Source organism: Salmo salar, chromosome 11, assembly GCF_965601325.2.
Source record: "Salmo salar chromosome 11, fSalSal1, whole genome shotgun sequence".
Lineage (NCBI taxonomy): Eukaryota > Metazoa > Chordata > Actinopteri > Salmoniformes > Salmonidae > Salmo > Salmo salar.
The window spans coordinates 102,163,829-102,185,355 of NC_138301.1; the positions used below are offsets into that span (position 1 = coordinate 102,163,829).

The 21,527-nt window shown below is 44.2% G+C and overlaps 1 protein-coding gene across 1 annotated transcript; it reads right to left on the bottom strand.

Moving 5' to 3' along the window:
- Positions 1-210: 210 nt before the first annotated feature.
- LOC106563211 (RING finger protein 208) lies at positions 211-12,800 on the bottom strand. The gene is made up of 2 exons (XM_014128557.3): positions 11,768-12,800; positions 211-5,456 (listed from the first exon to the last, which is right to left on the bottom strand). Exon 2 carries the CDS (start codon positions 4,333-4,335, stop codon positions 3,517-3,519), a length of 819 nt encoding a protein of 272 aa, XP_013984032.1. The 5' UTR covers positions 4,336-5,456; positions 11,768-12,800; the 3' UTR covers positions 211-3,516.
- Positions 12,801-21,527: the final 8,727 nt, after the last annotated feature.

Genomic DNA, 21,527 nt, shown 5'->3' on the forward strand with positions numbered 1-21,527 from the left:
TTAATGACTTGCTAGTAACAGATGACGTTCATATTCTGATATTCTGACTATCTAAAACTCACTTAGACAGTACCTTTGATGATACAGTGGTAGCAATACAAGGTTATAACATTTACAGAAAAGACAACTGCCAGTGGTGAAGGTGTTGCTGTTTATATTCAGAACCACATTCCTGTAAAGATTAGAGAGGATATCATGTTAAATACTGCTTTTAGGAATATGGCTACAGGTTCATCTGCCTCACCTAAAGCCCATTCTTGTAGAAAGCTGCTATAGACAACCAAGTGTGAGCAGTCAGTTTCTGGATAACATGTGTGGAATACTTGATAATGTATGTGATATCAATAGAGACATGCATTTTCTGGGTGAAATAAATATTGACTGGCTTTAATCAAGCTGCCCACTCAAGAAAAAGCTTCAAACTGTAACCAGTGCATGCAACCTGGTTCAGGTTATCAGTCAACCTACCAGGGTAGTTACAAACAGCACAGGAATAAAATCATCAACATGTATTGATCACATCTTTAATGCTGCAGAAATGTGCTTGAAAGCAGTATCCAGATCCATCGGATATAGTGATATTGTAGCCATATCTAGGAAAACCAAAGTTCCCAAGGCTGGTCCTAATGAAGTGTATAAGAGGTCATACAATAAGTTTTGTAGTGATTCCTATGTTGTTGATGTAAAGAATATTTGTTGGTCGGTGGTGTGTAATGAGGAGCAAACGGACGTTGCACTTGACAAATTAATTCAATTGCTTATCCCAGTTACTAATAAGGATGCACCCATTAAGAAAATGACTGTAAAAACTGTTAAATCCCTGTGGATTGATGAGGAGTTGAAAATGGTATGTTTGAGAGTGATGAAGCCAAAGGAATGGTAAATAAGTCTGGCTGCACAACCGATTGGCAAACGTACTGAAAATTTAGAAATAATTTGACTAAACTGAATTAAAAGATGAAACTATACTATGAAACAAAGATTAATGACATAAATAATGATAGTAAAAAGCTTTGGTGCACCTTCAATGAAGTTGTGGTGAATAAGGCAAACTCAGCTCCATCATTCATTGAATCAGATGGCTCATTCATTACAAAACCCACTGATATTGCAAACTACTTAGATTTTTTTCATTGGCAAGATTAGCAAACTTAGGCATGACATGCCAGCAACAAACGCTGACACTACACATCCAAGTAGATCTGACCAAATTATGAAAGACAACAATTGTAATTTTGAAATCCGTAAAGTGTGTGGAAGAGTTGAAAAAAATATTGTTGTCTATCAACAATGACAAGCCACTGGGGTCTGACCACTTTGATGGAAAATTACTGAGGATAATAGCGGATGATATTGACACTCCTATTTGCCATGTCTTCAATTTAAGCCTACTAGAACGTGTGTGCCCTGGAGGGAAGCGAAAGTCATTCTGCTACCTAAGAATAGTAAAGCCCCTAATCAGCCTGTTACCAGCCCTTAGTAAAGTTTTGTAAAAAATGGTGTTTGACCAGATAAAATGCTTTTTTTTACAGTAAACAAAGTGACAATAGATGTTCAGCACTCTTATAGGAAAGAGCATTCAACATGCATTCAACACTTACAGTTCACAAATGACTGATGATTGGCTGAGAGAAATTGATGATAAAAAGATTGGGAGCTGTTTTGTTAGACTTCAGTGCGGCTTTTGACATTTTCGATCATATTCTGCTGCTGGAAAAATGCATGTGTTATGGCTTTACACCCCCTGCTATATTGTGAATAAAGAGTTACCTGTCTAACAGAACACAGAGGGTGTTCTTTAATGGAAGCCTCTCCAACATAATCCAGGTAGAATCAGGAGTTTTTTGTTGAAGGAATTCAGTTGTGCAACTGACTAGGTATCCCTCTTTCCCTTTCCCAGGGCAGCTGTCTAGGCCACTTACTTTTTTCAATCTTTACTAAAGACATGCCACTGGCTGCAGTTAGTTTCAGAATGGGTGGCAAGGAATAAGTTAGTCCTAAATATAAAACAAATAAAAGCATTGTATTTGGGACAAATCATTCACAAAACCCTAAACCTCAACTAAATATTGTAATAAATAATGTGGAAATTGAGCAAGTTGAGGTGACTAAACTGCTAGGAGTAACCCTGGATTATAAACTGTCATGGTCAAAACATATTGATTCAACAGTAGCTAAGAAGGGGAGAAGTCTGTCCATAATAAAGTGCTACTCTACCTTCTTAACAGCGTTATCAACAAGGCAGGTCCTACAGGCTCTAGTTGTGTTGCTCCTGTGGTCAAGTGCCACAAAGAGGGGCTTAGGAAAATTGCAATTGGCTCAGAACAGGAATGCACGGCTGGCCCTTGGATGTACACAGAGAGCAAGCATTAATAATATGCATGTCAATCTCAAAGTAGAGGAGAGATTGACTTTATGACTACTTGACATGTTGAAAGCACCGATGTGTCTGTTTAAACAACTAGCACACAGCTCAGACACCCAAGCATTCCCCACAAGACATGCCACCAGAGGTTTCTTCACAATCCCAAAGTCCAGAACAGACTATGGGAGATGCACAGTACTACATAGAGCCATGACTTCATGGAACTCTATTCCACATCAGGTAACTGATGCAGTCAGTAGAATCAGATTTAAAAAACAGATAAAAATACACCTTATGGAACAGCGGGGACTGTGAAGCAACACAAACATAGACACATGCATACACACACACGATAACATACGCACTAGACACACGAACACGTGTATTTTGTGTTGTAGATATGCGGTAGTGGAGTATGGGCTTGAGTGCACACTGTGTTGTGAATTCTGTAATGAATGTATTGTAATGTTTTTAAAATTGTATAACTGCCTTCATTTTGCTGGAACACAGGAAAAGTAGCTGCTGTCTTGGCAGCAGCTAATGGGGATCCATAATAAATACAAATAGAAATACAGATGATTAACAATGTGCCACTTATTGTTGACAGTAAACAGTACATTGTTAATCCCATGTAGAGGAGTTAGTCAGATGAACTGAGCAATAGGGATTTTACTCCCTGCACCACAAGGCAGAGAGATGGTGTGACTTTAGAGAAATGTAGAAACATATCAACCTATTGACTTTTTATCATCCTGTCTATAAATGACTGAACATCCATAGCCAGTTCAGACCAAACAGCAGTGTTTTTTTTTTAAAATAATTTGTTTATTCTTTATTTACCTAGGTTGAGGGGATAGGCCTCCCCTATAGCATTCCCATGTAAAGAGATGTCAAACACAAACACATCCGAACAAGAGAGGGGGAATAGGATTCACAGTTCATACATAAAATACATTTATTTGCCATTTCACTGCTTTCGTCTGCAAGCGGTGTCCTTCACGATCCATTTGACCCAGACAGCATCCATCTGTAATATTAAATCTAGAGATACATCTGTGTGGGGTTGTATGTATGTGAGATAGAGAGGAGGAGGGTAGGTGGAAGAGAAGAGGCAGGGTTAAGTCATGCCAGTTTGGCCCCTGCCTAGGTCTCTACATGATACCACAGGAGGACAGGGGGTTGGCGATCTGGCAGGTGCAGGCTGACTGGCAGTACTGGCGCACCGTCTGGTAGCAACTCCGGTCGGCCTCCCCGCCCCACTGCACCGGGCCGTTGGGGTCAGAGGGCAGCCGGCTCAGGATGCTGGTGTTGATGGCCAGGGCAGCCAGCCCATAGTCTGTGAACAGCACCGTCTCACGCCTGCACGTGGGGCACGAGATGAACTTGTACTTGGGGCAGGACTCGTAGAGGATCTGCAGGCACTCCTCACACACCGAGTGTAGGCAGGAGAGGATGCGAGGACGCTTGCCTGTAAAGTTGTAGGTGTGGCCGCAGGTGGGGCAGTCTAGGGGTTCACAGGGCATCACGGGACCCGAGGAGGAAGAGGAGGTGGAGGAGGAGGTTGAAGAAGAACGCAGCACGTACTGGTTGACTATGACGTCCTCCATCTTATAGTGGAACTGGTGGTAGCAGATCTCTGCGGTGCTGGCTTTGCGCTGGGCCAGGTAGCTCTCCCTGCGGCCCATGGGGGCTGGGGGAGATGAGACCATGGGTCTGGTGGGGGCCAGGTCAGTGCAGGTCACCTCCATTGCAAGATCCCTGCAGGTCATGTCCAGGGCTAGGTCACTGCACGCCTGATTGACTATGATCTCTCCCTCTCCCCCTCCGTCCCATGCCACCCGCGGGGGAGGGGCGAAGCGAGGTTGGGTGACAGGCACCGGGCATTCCCGGGGGAACTTCTCTGACTGGATGAACTTGACGGTATCCATGGGGATGGTCACAGGCTGTCGCCTGAGGCAGGACATGGACATGAAGCGTATTTGTGTGTCTGTGTCTTTTTTTAAGAGAGGGTGCTGTGGCTGGTTTAGCTGGCGATGCCCCTGGCTTGGGCTGGGAGTAGGTCGGGGCTCTGAAGTGACCTGGGGGTGTCAAAGTCAGCCATTAGAGGGGATGTGGGGACGTATGATTCTGTCCATTGTTCCCACGTCTGTGGTGCTGTTACCCTGTGTCTTTATGTGGGACAGAAGGACTGAGGACTAAAGCCAGAGCCCTCAAACCTGGAGCAGTGAAGAAGACGTCCCTATTACACTGTCCTCTAATAACACTACTGATAGACAGGGATAACAGTCCGAGCCTGGTAGTTAGTCCGCTTAAAACTACTTTGTGCAGTCTTAAATACACAATAAAGATATGTACTGGATATTCAACCACAATAGCAGCTGAACAACAGACAGGTCTCAGCACAAATTATATGTTTTCAGTGATAACTCCAATAAATAATCTTATATGTACATATATATAGATGCTCACATAACACTACAGGGTTGTGAAGAATTCTACTCTCTCAAAATGGAGAGCTCAAGCAGCAGGGGCTGTTCAGTAGTAGTTCAGTCTGTATTGTCTCACACAGCATCCTGTGGCTTGTCAGGGGAAACTGACGCAAACAGGGCTTGGGGCTGGCTTGTTTCTAGGTGGTTGCTGCTGAAACCAGCACTTTGTTCCTGTTTCTAGCTGAGGCTGTGGAACAGCCTAGTGTGTGAATGTGTGTGTGAACAACCTGTATACACTGACTGGAACCTCCTCTCCTCTCTCTGCTGTGTGCTTTTGGTGGAATATGGTTTTGTGACCTTTGGCCCCCTTGGTTGGGGTCTCATAAGGCAGAGTTATTTTTTGGGAGGTGTATCAGAGACAATGGAAGGCTCTTGAAATGACTCCCCTGCCCTTAAACGCACCCCTCCTGAATTTCTCTAAGAAGGGAGTGAAGGGGTGCTTGACTTTCAAATGGAGTCCTCCCACTAGTCGGCTGATAAAGGTCTCCAGGGAGGCCCTTTCTTCGTCACGGTCTGTGTGTCTGTCCCTCAGAGGTTCATAGTGACAGCAGTGACCTCAGACTGTCAGATGGTGTGACTGTTATCCTCTTTGGCTCAGTTACCTGAGGAAGGAGAGGAGAGTTTGATTAAACACCATCCATCAAAATAAATCACACATTAATCTGCTATTTGTATGTATTATGGATCCCCATTAGCTGCTGCCAAGGTAGCAGCTACTCTTCCTGGGGTCCAGCAAAATGAATGCAATTATACATTTTAAAAACATGACAAAACTTTGACTATGTATAATTGTTAACGTACGTTATTGCAATACTGTATGATAGATGTGGATACTCTCTCTATTTTAAGAAACATTAAGAATAGAACACCCTCCTTTCAAATCCTTAACTGTAGAGTGCTCTATTTGTCAAGGTATACTAGGGTTATAGAACACTAGTTTTCTGAAAGAATTATTAGTCTGTGTTTCTGGTCTCCTCATGCCTCTAGCATCCTGTCTACCCCTATTATCATCCTACTATATGACGCATGAAAAAGATTCATGTTTGGTCAGAGGCAAATGAGCAAAACAATTGGCAATCATCAGTGTGTGAGTAGGTTTCATTTCGAGTGGTAATGTGCATTATGTAGGTGGCGTAAATGTATGATTGTTTGTAGTACTATGTTTATTTCCAAGTCAACACAACAATGGAGGAAAATGACACATATTCTCTCTTCCACACAAGGCTCTCAGTAGACGTGATGCATGAAGAAGGAAGGAGAGCGAGGGAGTTGACCTACATGCCGCGAAAGAGCGAGAAGGAGTGAGAGAGAAAAAAAGGGAGTGCAACATTGGTCCAGGTTTGTATTTATGGTGTCTTTATCTTTCACTGTGGTTTCCTGCCCCCAACCGCCTCTGAAGGTTCACACAGAGTGAAAGAGCTGTACCTTTACAGCCGGAAATACCCTAGCGAATTAACCCTCAAACCCCAACACACAAACACTCTCTCTCTTTTCTCTCTCCCCATATTCACATTTCCATACAGACACTTAAAACAGGAGGGCGTGTGAGGGAGACAGCTGGACACTACCTCACTGTGTTCCAATAGAGCATCTATGCTGAGCAGGCATGTGTAAATTCACCTGTATCTCGCTGATGAAAACAGCCTATTGGACCATTCTGTTGTCTCTGATTATGCTCTTGTATCTGACCCCATTCAGTGACAGAGAAGGCCGTTAGCCAGTGTCACTCACAATTTCTCTCAATGCGTTCCACCGGCACTGCAGTGCCGCAATGCTTCTTCTTAAATAACAGCTTTCTCTCCCCTTCTCTCTCACACACATTCATTCACAAACCCACACACTGTACACAGCCATGCATGCTCTCACTTCATTTCACACTAGCATCTGCCAGGGCAAGACATTTTTACAACACATTTCCATACCACGTATTATCACTTTATGGTACGTGGCTAATTCAAGTCAATATGTGTTCAGGGCATATGTTTTATAATTGAGGTAGAATAGTATTCAATAATTCCCTTCAGTGTCCATTCATCCAGCCATACCCCCACACACCAGCCTGGTCTCATAAACGTAGCAGATCATACAAATTATAGTGTCCTGGATCTACATTTACTATGTTACGTCCAGGTTGCAGACACAAACAACACACCTGATGTATGTATGTATAATCATATGGTCCTTTGTAGCTCAGGTGGTAGAGCATGGTAATTGAAACACCATGGTAGTCGGTTCAATTCCTAAGACCATCCATATTTTTTATTTCATTTATTTATTTTTGCCAATTGTGCGCCGCCCTATGGGCTCCCAATCACGGCCGGTTGTGATACATCCTGGAATCAAACCAGGGTCTGTAGTGACGCCTCTAGCACTGAGATGCAGTGCCTTAGACCCCTGCGCCACTCCGGAGTCCATATGTAAAATGTATGCACGCATGACTGTAAGTCCCTTTTATATTATTTATAACATGTCAGTCAGAGGGAGGTGTCTTATGATTGAGGTGATGGACCAGAAACATTCAGGCCAGCTGCCCAAGGAGCCTCACAGCATCACAGCCTTGGAAATTAATCATCTAAAATTAACATCTCATTTGGCGACAGTGATATATAAATGGAAGCTGATGAGGAAGGAGGCCTCGTGCTGAGGTGCGACGTTAGTACCTTGGGATAGAATTATGTAAGAGGCTCATCTCAGAACCAGACTCCGTATTAGCACGCATAGAGGAGGGTTATAACTGTAACAGCCCTACATAAGTCAGTCAGGCCTATGTTGTTAAGATACCAAGGCCCTCTGGCTGGCTGTCTCAGGTCAGGCCAGCCCAGGCCAGTACAGTCAGCTAGTCAGTCCGCCCACCCAATAATTTAACTAATGAAATCATGTGCTGCACATTTGTTCCTGTCAGCAAAAACAAACAAGGGAAAAAAAGGAGAGAAGGAGATAGCAGAGCTCAAGATGGAGGAGAGATCTGAGAGGTCATCTCAGCAAACACACAGTGAATTCCTCCTTTCAACCAACACGCACAACACATACATTCCTACATAAGTACACATACCCTAACACACACACAGAACACCAATAACATTTTCACCTTTATTCTGTACACCCCCATCACAAACACCACCCATGACATTCCAAGATACACACATTGAATTGACAGACAAACATGCGTGCAAAAATGCTATTAAATGCTAATAAGCCAGACTACTTCTCGTCTCATCTTCCATGGAAGCATTAAAGATGCAGGACTATAAATCCACTGTGTTATTCACATCTAATACGCACGTTACCACAACAACAAAAAAACAGCCTGAACATTACTACCATCTTCCACTCCCCCGTTCCTCCTCCCTCCATTTGCCTCCACACACACACGCACTGCCCAGTCCAGCTGTCTCGCTCACACGCCCTCCTTGATGTATTCCACTTGTGTGGTGAAGAGAGCAGGAGAAGGTTACCATGTTCAGAATGAGTCAGACACTATCAGCTGGCTGTCCCTGCCTCTCTCCTCTACTGTACCTCTGCATCTCCATAACACACACCTCACCTTCAGCCAGGTGACCTGAACTGGACTGGGCAAAATAACTGGTTGAACGGTGCCTGTTCCCCTACAACACACACAGCACTACTACACAGATAATGCTGGCTATGTTCTGTTTCACGTCCACAGGTCTGTCTTGCTGATAAAGGCATCCGCATATCTCTGCTCTACCCTGTGGGGGTTATGATGTATTATGATTATGTAAATGGTATGATGACCTTAGAGCTTGCTGTAGACAAATCCCCAGATGTATCCCTGTTGACTGATGCACATCTGAGTAAAATGTTGCATTTAAAATGACTGTGAATTCCATAAAGCACTGCTTTATTGCATATGTCGTTGTTGATTAGTATAAGCCTATATCATGATGATGATAGGATTCTGCATGGTTGTTTTGGTCTTTATGTGTTGGTTGGTCTTTGGATGTTAGTCATTATCTATGCTACCAACGGTAATATTCAGATGTGTATATTCAACTCTGCCAATGTGTTAATCCATTTTATAAATCAGTTTCCTGAATTCTGACTGCAATATAATCATTACTACAGAATCTTATTGGGTTCTTGTTATGTTTACATTATACCATTATGTGGTGGTGGTTGTTGATGTGCATTCTGATCTGTTGTCTGTACATTATGAGTCATGATCCTGTAGGGATTGAATGAGGAAAGTGATATGAGGAGTGATTATGTGTGAGTGAATGTACAGTTTGTGTGAGGGGGAGTTGTTTTAATCATTTAATTTCTGTCATTCAAGGCAGACGTCAGCCATTTTCCCCGCAATTCATTACAGCCAAGTACTATTTGTTCGCTCTCTCTCGCTCCCTCTCTCTCTCTCTCTCTCTCTCTCTCGCTGTCTCTCTCTCGCTGTCTCTCTCTCTCTCGCTGTCTCTCTCGCTCTGTGCCTGTCAGAGCTCGACAGTGTCAACTCCAGCAGAACAATAACAATAATAGATCCTCCTGCATGGCCGTGGGAAAATGTTTTGAGTTGGGGGAGCTGTCGACGGAGGGGGGGTGGTCATTACTATTATTACATATACATTATTATTATTATTATTATATATACAGTACTACTCAAAAGATGGACATCTGTTCTTTCAAAGGTTTTTGTTTATTTTTACTATTTTCTACATTGTAGAATAATAGTGACGACATCAAAACTATGAAATAACACATATGGAATCATGTCGTAACCGAAAAATCTAAATATATTTTAGATTCTTCAAAGTAGCCACCCTTTGCCTTGATGACAGCTTTGCACACTCTTGGCATTCTCTCAACCAGCTTCGAGGTAGTCACCTGGAATGCATTTCAATTAACAGGTGTGCCTTGTTAATTTGTGGAATTTATTCCCTTCTTAACGTGTTTGAGCCAATCAGTTGTGTTGTGACAAGGTAGGGGTGGTATACAGAAGATACTCCTATTTGGTAAAAGACCAAGTCAGTATTATTGCAAGAACAGCTCAAATAAGCAAAGAGAAACAACATTCCATCATTACTTTAAGACATGAAGGTCAGTCAGTCTGGAACTTTGAAAGTTTCTTCAAGTGCAGTCACAAAAACCATCAAGTGCTATAATGTAACTGTCTCTCACCACAGGAAAGGAAGACCCAGAGTTACCTCTGCTGCAGAGGATAAGTTAATTTGAGTTGCCAGCCTCAGAAATTGCAGCCCAAAAAAATGCTTTACAACATCAACTTTTCAGAGGAGACTGCGTGAATCAGGTCTTCATGGTCGAATTGCTGAAAAGAAATCACTACTAAAGGACACCAATAAGAAGAAGAGACTTGCTTGGACCAAGAAACATGAGCAATGGCCATTAGACCGGTGGAAATCTTTCCTTTGGTCTGATGAGTCCAAATTTGAGATTTTTGGTTCCAACCGCTGTCTTTGTGAGATGCAGAGTAAATGAACAGATGATGTCCGCATGTGTGGTTCCCACCGTTAAGAATGGAGGAGTAGATATGATGGTGTGGGGGTGTTTTGCTGGTGACACTGTCAGTGATTTATTTAGAATTCAAGGCACACTTAACCAGCATCGCTACCACAGCATTCTGCAGCGATACGCCATCCCATCTGGAATAGCGCTGAGTGGGACTATCATTTGGTTTTCAACAGGACAATGACCCAAAACACACCTCCAGGCTGTGTAAGGGCTATTTGACCAAGAAGGAGAGTGATGGAGTGCTGCATCAGATGACCTGGCCTCCACAATCACCCGACCTCATCCCAATTGAGATGGTTTGGGATGAGTTGGACCATAGAGTGAAGGAAAAGCAGACTACAAGTGCTCAGCATATGTGGGAACTCCTTGAAGACTGTTGGAAAATCATTCCAGGTAAAGCTGGTTGAGAGAATGCCAAGTGTGCAAAGTTGTCATCAAGGCAAAGGGTGGCTACTTTGAAGAATCTCAAATATAAAATATATTTTGATTTGTTTAACACTTTTTTGGTTACTACATGATTCCATGTGTTGTTTCATTGTTTTGATGTCATTACCATTATTTTAAATGTAGACAATCGTAAAAAATTAAGAAAAGCCCTTGAATGAGTAGGTGTCCAAACTTTTGACTGGTACTGTATATATATTGATTTATCAGGTGCAGCATCCCTACTTCCTGCGGCTATGCCCTCCTGACACACAGCCTCATGAAGGATTTATGAGGGACGTGTAGAGCAACATACGGTCAATCAATATTCCAGTGGCCATATTGATTGAGCAAATAGAGTTTTGCGGCAGCTCTGTCTCAGCTCAGGGAGATGCAGACCGACACTGTTGCTGTGATGAGGATGGAGAGGCAGACAAGTAACAGAGATGAGTATGAGCTGAGTGATGGAGGCTGCGTTGTGTATCTGGGGAGCTTGGTTTGGTGGCTCAGTTAGTAGGTAAGGAAGGAGCAGGTTTGGCGCGGCAGCAGCGTGTGGGAGTGGTGCGCCAGCAGCAGTTATGCAATCGCAGCATGGCAGCAGTACGCAGCTCAGCACTCTGACTGCAGTCAGCAGCGCCAGCCCAGTGCATGGTCAACATGGAGATCCCTCAGTGCTGCTGACTGCTACACAACAGGAAGTTCCAGACAGGTCCCTTTACTCCCATCCCTCTCCAGAGAGATCTGAGATACCCCAAAGATACCCTTTCCCCTGCAGTCAACACACAATGGAATATCTGTAGACTGAATCTGACCCCCCCACCAGTTGTGTGCGTGTGTGTGCGTGCGCATAGCGGGTGCATACATGTGTGTATTTGTATGTCTAAGCCCGTGTATGTGTCCTTGTGATGCAACGACTCTCTCAACCAACCTGAAATGCACAAACCGCAATAAAGAACGCACATGCACAGACACAAACATCATACACAGACCTCCCTCAGTGTACACTCACACATTGATGGATTCTAGATCAATCCTTTTTCCTGTGTTGCTGGTCAGTCCTGTCATATGGTCCTCCCAGTTCTCCAACCACCTGCTTCTTGCTGTGTGTTGTTGCTTTTGTTGTTGGTTTTGGAGATTACTGTCCTAGATATACTGTCTGTCCTGTGTTGTGAAATGACAGGAGTCTTGTTACAGGGTAGAGCTTCACTGTGCGTGTAATGGCCCATGCATCTGAAAGCAGAACAGAGGATGTTTTCCCATAAGGGAGGAGGAGGAAGAAGAGGAGGAGAGGAGCAAAGGAGACAAGGTGCTCATTCCTGTCTGAGACCCTGAGAGGATAGATCATAGAGGTGGAGGGAGGAAGGTAAAGATGAAGGAAGGGAAGGTAAGATGGAGCCTGAGCTGTCAGAGGGTGGGTGCGTCACTCCTTCCTTCAGCCACAGTGATGGAGGACAGAGGCTGGTGGTGGAGCCCTCCTCCTCTTCTTCTCCTCCTCTCTGTTCCCTTCGTCCTTCACACTCCCTCCCTCTCTCCCTTTCCTCTGTGGTGTGGCCCAGCGGTTGCTAACGGCACTCTCTCCATCCCTCCTCCTTTCTCTCGGTCTGTCAGTCAGCCAAAGAGGTTGTGTAATTACTTGAGCTCCTGTGATATCTCTCTTGGTATCTTTCTCTCCTCCTCTCTTCTCTGTCTCTCTCTTTCTATCTTCCTATTTGGTCTCAATAGGAGCCTCAGGTCTTCAGGTATTTACTGCTGTCTTTTTCTTTCTTCCTTTTATTCTCCTCTGTTGTTGTCTTTCCCTCAGTGCCGTCTGTGCTCCCGTTCTCCTTCTCAGCTTCTGTCAATGTGCCTCTGTGCATACACTCACACACACGGGCTCACGGATACTCTGTTTACGTCTCTCTCACCGTATGTAACTTATGTCTCTCTCTCTCTCGACCTGAAAATGTCTTCATGCTTTCTCCTCCCCCTCTTGCTCTCTTGCTCCCGCTCTCTCTCCCTCCCTCCCTCTCTCACTCCCTCCCTTTCTCTCTGCAGTCTCCGCTGCAGTGCCTCTGCAAGCTGGATCACGTTTTCTAGTCGCCAGTGAAAATATTTTAGCCAATGTGGGCCCTGACAAAACCCACCCCCTTCTCCCCTGCACACCCACACACCCACACTCATTCACTCACTCACACAACCTACTGAAAGACGAAGGCTATGTGCAGAGAGCATTGAATCATACTCCATATTCAATATTAATCCATCAAACACATACACACACACACACATTCTCTGGCACAGGACAGGCACACAGGAAATACAGGAAGCTGCTAACAAATAGATTTAATCTGCAGAGTACAGCACATCTGAAATTGAAAAACAAATTTGTTCAAATGTAGAATATCTTATGTAAGCTATCGCACAAAACAAATCCCTCATATTTAACACAACACACATGAAGTATAAAGAATATCTGTGTGTTTTCATATAACGCACACATTGAGAGAACATGTCATTAAAGTTGCTTGATTCTTTATACTTTGGCTGTGAAAGAGGAATATCTGTGTCTTTCTACACAAACATTAAGATACCATCATTTTGTTGTTATGATGAAAAAAAACTAAAGAGTTATGACACAATATAAGCTGTAGAGAAATAGAGATAATGATGTAGTCACAACCAAAATGATAGGCAACCTTGATAAAGAGGAGCAAAAAAGGCTATATAAAATAAATAACACATACTGATCTATATTGTCTGCTCATTTTTTTTTATTATTATTTTATAATAATACAATTGCTTAACAAATAATATTTTGTTTAATAAGTAATATTTTTTTTTACTCAAAAAGATAGGAGTCAAAATTACTGGCACCCTTGTTTTTAGTTCTCCAGCATCCCCCTTGAAGTTGTGGCCAAATGTTTCTTTTTTATTTCACCTTTCTTTAACCAGGAAGGCCAGTTGAGAACAAGTTCTCATTTACAACTGCGGCCTGGTCAAGATAAAGCAAAGCAGTGCGACAAAAACAACAACACAGAGTTACACATGGGACAAACAAACGTACAGTCAATAACACAATAGAAAAATATATGTACAGTGTGTGCAAATGTAGTAAGATTAGGGACGTAAGGCAATAAATAGGCCATAGAGGCGAAACAATTACAATTTAGCATTAACACTGGAATGAAAGATGTGCAGAAGATGATGATGTGCAAGTAGAGATACTGACGTGCAAAAGAGAAAAAAAATTATAACAATATGGGGATGAGGTAGTTGGGTGGGCTATTTACAGATGGGCTGTGTACAGGTACAGTGATCGGTAAGCTGCTCTGACAGCTGATGCTTGAAGTTAGTGAGGGAGATATAAGACTCCAGCTTCAGTGATTTTTGCAATTCGTTCCAGTCATTGGCAGCAGAGAACTGGAAGGAAAGGCGGCCAAAGGATGTGTTGGCTTTGGGGATGACTAGTGAAATATACCTGCTGGAGTGCGTGCTACGGGTGGGTGTTGCTATGGTGACCAGTGAGCTAAGGCAGGGCTTTACCTAGCAAAGACTTATAGATGACCTGGAGCCAGTGGGTTTGGCGACGAATATGTAGCGAGGGCCAGCCAACGAGAGCATACAGGTCAATTAACAATTTCTTTGTGGATTTCGATGTGTGCTTGGGGTTAATGTCTTGCGGCCAAGTTTCAGCCTCCTAGCAGAGGCAATCAGGTTTTGGGTTAAAATGTCCTGGTACTTGGTAAAGTTTAGTATTTATGCTGACAAGGCAGCAGCTACTATTCCTGGGATCCAAACAGGAATGTTACAAACACATCATAGTAAAACAATAGCCTACATCATAAACAAAACGGTGCATCAATTAGACATAATGCAATATACATATGTACAGTATAAAATGTACAATATTAAAAAATACAACATTGTAATGTGTGTATAGAGTGTGTTTGTTATGTGTGTGTATGTCTCTTCACAGTCCACGTTGTGAGGTGTTGTTTTATCTATTTTTTGAAATCTGATTTTACTGCTCACTTGAGTTGCTTGATGTGATAGAGATCCATGTAGTCATGGCTCTATGAAGTACTATGTGTTTCCCACTGTGAAGAGACCCCTGGTGGCATGTCTTGTGGGGTATGTACAGTATGTATGTAATGTTGAGTCATCAGCGTATGTAGCGTGGTTCGTTCTGCGTTGTGTATTTTTATTTAGGACACTGCCACAACTGGAATTCTGTTGGTAGAATCATTTTTATTCGACCTGCACACGAAGAGACAACACACAATATGTTAGCCCTCGGTGCAGTCACAGCTCTCGGGCACCTTGCTAGCTGAAGGTCCGGCAAAAGAGCGGGAACTGCATACATACATTCAGTGCCCAACAGCACACTATACAATCAAAATGATATACAACATATTCAGAACAAAATAAAAGACATACCTGCACACGAAGAGACAACACACAATATGTTAGCCCTTGGTGCAGTCACAGCTCTCGGGCACCTGCGTGAGCACATAGCAACTCACTCAAACACGGTCCCAAATACTCCCAAGTTACAATGGGTACCCTAATTAGCGAGCTTGGTGAAAGTTGTTAACATAAATCTTTATAATTGTTCACATTGTAACAAAACCTATAGTTGCGTAACAGCACTTTATGTAACTTTACCACAGTTTTATATTGCCAAATTACGGCGCCAAGGACAACATACCTTGCTAGCTGAAGGTCCGGCAAAAGAGAACGATAAAAGGGTACGTAAGTACGGATAACCCGCGATGGACCAAACCAAAATATACAAACTTTTACAATTAGGTGTATTTACAATATAGATATCAAAAAATGTTTGTACACTGAAAAATAACATTAACTATGCTGCTGTAATTAAATAAAGAAAACACATTGAATTATTATTATTGTTATTAACTTATTAACATCCCCTCTTGACCTGGCCTACTTGAACTGTCCTTGTGCGCAACTTGGTGCATAATCTAGGGGAACAACATCACTCTACTACATTCACCCCCACTGTTTTACACTAGATTATAGGCACAAAACAAAACACATTACCTCGAAGGTAACAAAGCAAAGAAAGAAAAAAAATTCACACCCACAGAGCGACGGAGTAACCCAGTGTAGTCCCTTAAGTCTAGACCCACAAATGGTCGATCAGCTGGAAAGCTATCCCGCGAAGGATTAGGAAAAATAAGAGGTAGCTAATCCCTTATTCAACCGTATACAAAAAATGCCAAATACATTTTATGCTGATGAACTACACACAAAGTTACATGAATTGTCAAAAATATTAGACCAACCCACAAATCACTCTAAGACCCAGTTAGATTACCATATACACCCCAAAAAATTAAAAGGTAGGCAATATCCTACCGTCACTGAGAAACCAAGAACGGTTTAATTTCCTGTGTAGACATAGTTTGGATTAACCTATTCACTGGCTTAATAAATCTACCTAGTCTAGTCCGAACACCCTCACCCAAAAACCTAGCAGGAATGTCACGGACAGCACTAACCGTGCTCAGAGGTCTAACCTCAGGTTGGGGAATACTACAACTCGGCCTATCCGGAGCCAGCACACTTTCAGTTACAGACTCAACACTAGTAGTGTCAGACGACTGATCAGAATCCTGGTAGATTGCCACAGACCACACTGACAAAGCATCTTCAACCAAGTTAACAACATCTGTTAATGGAGTTTCGCCATCAGAACTCTTGTAGGCTTTGGGGATCTCTCTCTGGTCCACTTCTACTGAGCACACCTCACTCAAGGGGACGTCATATGGCCGTTCCACTTCACTTCCATCAACTGGGACTACACCATCCTCTTGGAATATCCTCCCAGAAGACTCAGGAAGGCTTGCTACCCAGTGGACAGTCCTTGCGTCACTCCCATCCATTTTGCTGGACGCTGCAGACATCTCAGAGAACACGTCACCACTCGATAGATATCCGTGACTCTCAGGTTCCTCCCAAGAAGGCAAAGGCAGAAAGTTGACTGGCATAATCAGGTTCCTATGCACCGTCTTGATGCGTCCAGTGGTAGGGTGCTGTATACGATATGTGTTCAGTGAGCTGTTCTTCGCAACAACTATGTACACCGCACTGTCCCAGCGATCAGCCAGTTTCTTCTTGCCCCTCTCTCCCTTGTTAGCAAGTAGAACTCTGTCTCCCTTCTCTACCGAATGACCCTTCGACCGTCTGTTGTAGACCTCGGCTTGTCTCTTTTGTTGCTTACTTGCATGCTGCTGAGCCAATGTCATGGCTTCTCTCAGATCCTCACCCAAAGACTGGACATACTTATCCACATCGACCGTGTCCCCATCCAACAGCACACTTTCAAACATAACATCTACTGGCAGCCTAGGGGTGCGTCCAAACAAGAAGAAGGGCGGAAACCCAGTAGTCTCGTGAACAGTGCAGTTATAGGAGACTGTCAATGTGTTCAACATCTGAGGCCATTTAGCCTTGGACCTAGCTGGCAGAGCTCTAATCATCCCACCCAGCGTGCGATTTAGACGTTCTGCTTGACCGTTCCCCATGGGATGATAAGGTGTGGTGTGGGACTTTCCAACACCAGATAACTGAAGTAATTCTGCAATAAGTGAACTTTCAAAGTTAGCACCCCTGTCAGAATGGATACAATCAGCGAACCCATAAACGCAGAAGAAATTATTCCAGAGAACACGAGGCACAGTCTTAGCAGACTGGTTTGGACACGGATACGCACATGCCAGCTTAGTAAAGTGATCAGTCACTACTAACACATCAATAGACTTGTTGTTTGAATCTTCTGCAGTCCAGAAATCAATACACACAAGTTCCAAAGGTGCCGTTGTCACAATGGAGACAAGTGGAGCTCTTGCTTCAGGCTCAGGTGCTTTACTCAACACGCATCTCTTACAGTGGGCCACGTATTCCTTGACATCCTTTTCCATAGAGTCCCAGTAAAACCGCTGTCTCGTAAGCCACAATGTGCGCTGCTGACCCTGATGACCAGCATCATCATGAACTCCCTTCAACACAAGGCCTCTCAAAGACACAGGTACAACATACTGGAATATTTTCTTCTTACTCACTGGGTGTTTTGAGACACGATACAGAATCCCTAACCGCGTGGTGAGTTTTCCCCACTGTCTTAGAGTATAAACTGTTTCATTAGCTTCAAGGACTCGCTCTCTCCTAGATGGGCGCCGGCCTCTATCTACAAAGAACATGACTCTGCTGATGACAGGATCCAGTGACTGGTTATCATACAGCTCCTTGTGTGTAAAGACAGGTAAAGGGCTCTGACCCATGGACATCAACTTCTCAAGGTGCTGCGCATGTGAAATGGCCCTCACCGTGGCACCATCATCCCATCGGCGGTGAGCATGGAGGACAGCAGACACCTCTTCACAGGAAACCAACCCACTGACATCGTCTCCAGCTCTACTTAACTCACTCCCAGGAGCCATAGACGTTCCACAGCCAGCCTCGGGCTGTTCACAGGAGAGGCGGAACATGTCTTGAACATCACCCACTCGAAGACCTCTGGCTTCCTCCAGCAGGACATCATATGGGATTCTTGTCAGTCGGTGCAAAACTGTGGAGCGAACAAATGGCTCTCTGCTCAAGGCATCAGCAACGACATTCTTGGGACCTGGTATGTACTGGATATCAAAGTCAAAGGGTGCCAGCTTTGCGACCCATCTCTGCTCGCATGCATCAAGTCTCGGCTTTGTAAGAATATATTTGAGTGGATTGTTGTCGGTCCACACAGTAAACTTATGCCCTCGCAGCCAATGGCTGAATTTATCATGAATGGCCCATTTCATGGCTAGAAATTCCAGCCGGTGAGCAGGATACTTGGATTGTGCATGATTAAGAGATTTACTAGCAAAAGCTATTGGCCTGGCTATTGCCGTCCCATCTTGCACTTGGGATAGTACAGCTCCCAAACCACTAGTAGATGCATCCACAGAAAGTAAAAATGGCTGAGAAAAATCTGGATGAGCCAGCAGTGCCTGGTCAACTAGTGCTGATTTCAAAGCTTCAAAAGCGAGTTGACATTCGGCAGTCCAGTCTGCAGCAGTGAGCCTGCGAGAGGGACCAGGCCTCCTCCTACCCTTGCCTCTCCTAGGCTTCTTCTGACCTGTAGTTAGCTGAAACAACGGCCTAGCAACCATGGAACAATTCTCAATGTAGTGTTGATAGTATACTACCATACCAAGAAAATAACGGATTTTGCTAGGAGACGGAGTGACACCATCAGCTTCCATCATCTCGCTCTCAGTCACGTTCAAAATAGTTTGAACTTTAGCAGGGTCAGTGGCTACACCCTCCTGAGAAATGATGTGACCCAAAAACTTAACAGACCTCCTCAAAAACTTGCACTTAGACGGAGACAGTTTAAGATTGTGCTCCTGCAACCGCTGAAAAACCATCTCAAGTCTCTGCAGACTCTCTTCCTCAGTCTTAGCAAAAACCATCAGATCATCCAAATAACAAAGGAGACTTAGAAAGTTTTGGTCACCAAAGATGGTCAGCATCATTCTCATAAACGTAGCCGGGCTGTTGCATAGGCCCTGAGGCAACCGATTGTACTCGTGCAGACCTAAAGGAGAGGAAAAGGCAGTGTATTTCTTATCCTCTTCATGCAGTGGCACGTTATAATACCCTGACGTCAAGTCCATTGTGCTGAAGAAGGCATTACCTCCCAGCGCGGCCAGTACATCAGCCTGATGAGGCAGGGGATGAGCGTCCTTTACAGTGCGTGCATTTAACCACCTAAAGTCAGTACATAGGCGCAAGTCCCCATTCTTTTTCCATACCAGCACCAAAGGTGAGGCATACTCACTGCTGGATTTTCTGACGATTTCCTTTTCCTCCATATCATCCAGTGTTTCCCTGAGTTTTTGGTAATGAGCTGGAGAAAGCCTACGATAAGGTAATCGAAATGGGCGGTCATCAGTCAGCCGTATGCGATGGCAGAACCCCTTTGCCTCACCACAATCTAGGCTATGTCTAGAGAACACTGTGTCATACTTCCCAATTAAATTGACAAGTTTATCCTTCCAGAACTGTGAAACTGGACACTCCTCAACAGACAGGCCTTGAAGTCCAAGATTGCTCAATGTACTGTTACCATGAACTACACTGCCACCAACTGAACTCTTAGCTGTCAGACTGCCGTGTGAGCTGTCACATTGAACTTTAGCCACGTTCTGGTAAGCTGCTTGCTGCTTGACATCATCAAAATCCTCTAATGCAATGCAAGGATACACATCCGCCACTTTAGCATTTCGTCTCAGGGTAACTGGTGATGTTGTTGGATTCACTATCTTCACAGGTAGCCATTCATCCCCCACAGAGGCGTAACTACTCTCCCCACTAGTATGTGTCGATTCACACACCGAGACGTGCTGGGCTCGACAACAACAGTACTGCCCACAGAGAGTTTTGTCTTTGGGGGTAGGCAGCCCCACACCAGATGCTCACTCATGGGTTGGAGCGTTACTGCTCTCTTCAACTTAATGGTGCCTACTTTATCTGGGATGGAGTCTCCTCTCTATCTCTCCAGATTTGACAGGAGATGCAGGAAGTGGCTGTCATCGCACTGGCTAGAGGAACCTGGTGTACCCACCACCCGCCAGTAGCTGTCATTCGATTTGAACTGTCTAATCAAAGACTTCAACACATTAGTGCCCACAATGAGTTCATCAACCTGCCCATCTATAATAAGCACTGGGACTACTTAGCTGAAGCAATAAAGCTGAATTTTTAAATCACACATGCCCACTGGGCTAGTTTGCTTCCCACCACAACCCACCAGGATGATATCTGAAGGAGCTAGAAAGTTCCCCTCTACCACTCCTGCCTCCCTCAACCGAGGTACAATATCTGCGCGCAGAGTAGTAGCCATGGACCCACTATCTAACATCCCCTTCAGCTCAACTTTATCCTGTACTAGCACAGAGGTGTAAAACAAACTGTCATTCTGAGTAATTCTCATTGTGTTCTGAAAAATGACTGTGTTGTTCTTGGGTACTGACTCACAAAAGTAAGAATAAACAGATTCGATATCATCATCAGTGGAGGAAAAACAAGACTGCCCCACATTGCCCTCCTCAGAATGGAGGCATTCTAGTTTTCCTGAGACCTGCCAGTCTGTCCACATCCAGGGCTCTGTCGCTGCCCAGCCTCACTACAGTCAAAGCTCATGTGGCCCGGAGAGAAGCACTTGAAGCACAGCTGGTGCATCTGACAGTGAGCTTTGGTCCAGTGATTAGTGCTTCCACAGACGGCGCACTCACGCTGACGTTTGTGGAACTGTTTACGGGGCCCTCTGTTCACAGACTGAGTATTGCTGACCAGAGCCTTCTCTAACAAAGTCAAAACCTTCTCTAATGTCTCACCCTCAGATATAGATGGTGCCTGGTCTGGTTCACGGCCATATTGAGAAAAGGATGACACCTTAGGTCTGTTCACAGGACCCAATCCCTCCTGGGGGGAGTCAAAGACGGCAGCCACCTGCTGTGAAAGTTGTGTTCTACATGCTTTACGTTCCCTTAACAGTTCATCCAACTGATTCTGTACCTCACTGGCTGTCCAGTCACGAAGGGGTTTGCTCTTGAACACTTGGGCCAACTCTTTATCAGGACAGTTGCGTACAAACATGACTGCCAACTCTGAGCACTCATTGGGTAGGGTCCTGCCCTCACTCACAAGGTACTGTTTGGCTGCCTCTGCAGCTTTGTTAAGCCTAATCCAGAAATCTATTGGACCCTCATTAGCATATG

Excerpts from the sequence above, each read along its gene's own strand:
- LOC106563211 (XM_014128557.3), bottom strand. The coding sequence starts at position 4,335 with ATGTCCATGTCCTGCCTCAGGCGACAGCCTGTGACCATCCCCATGGAT.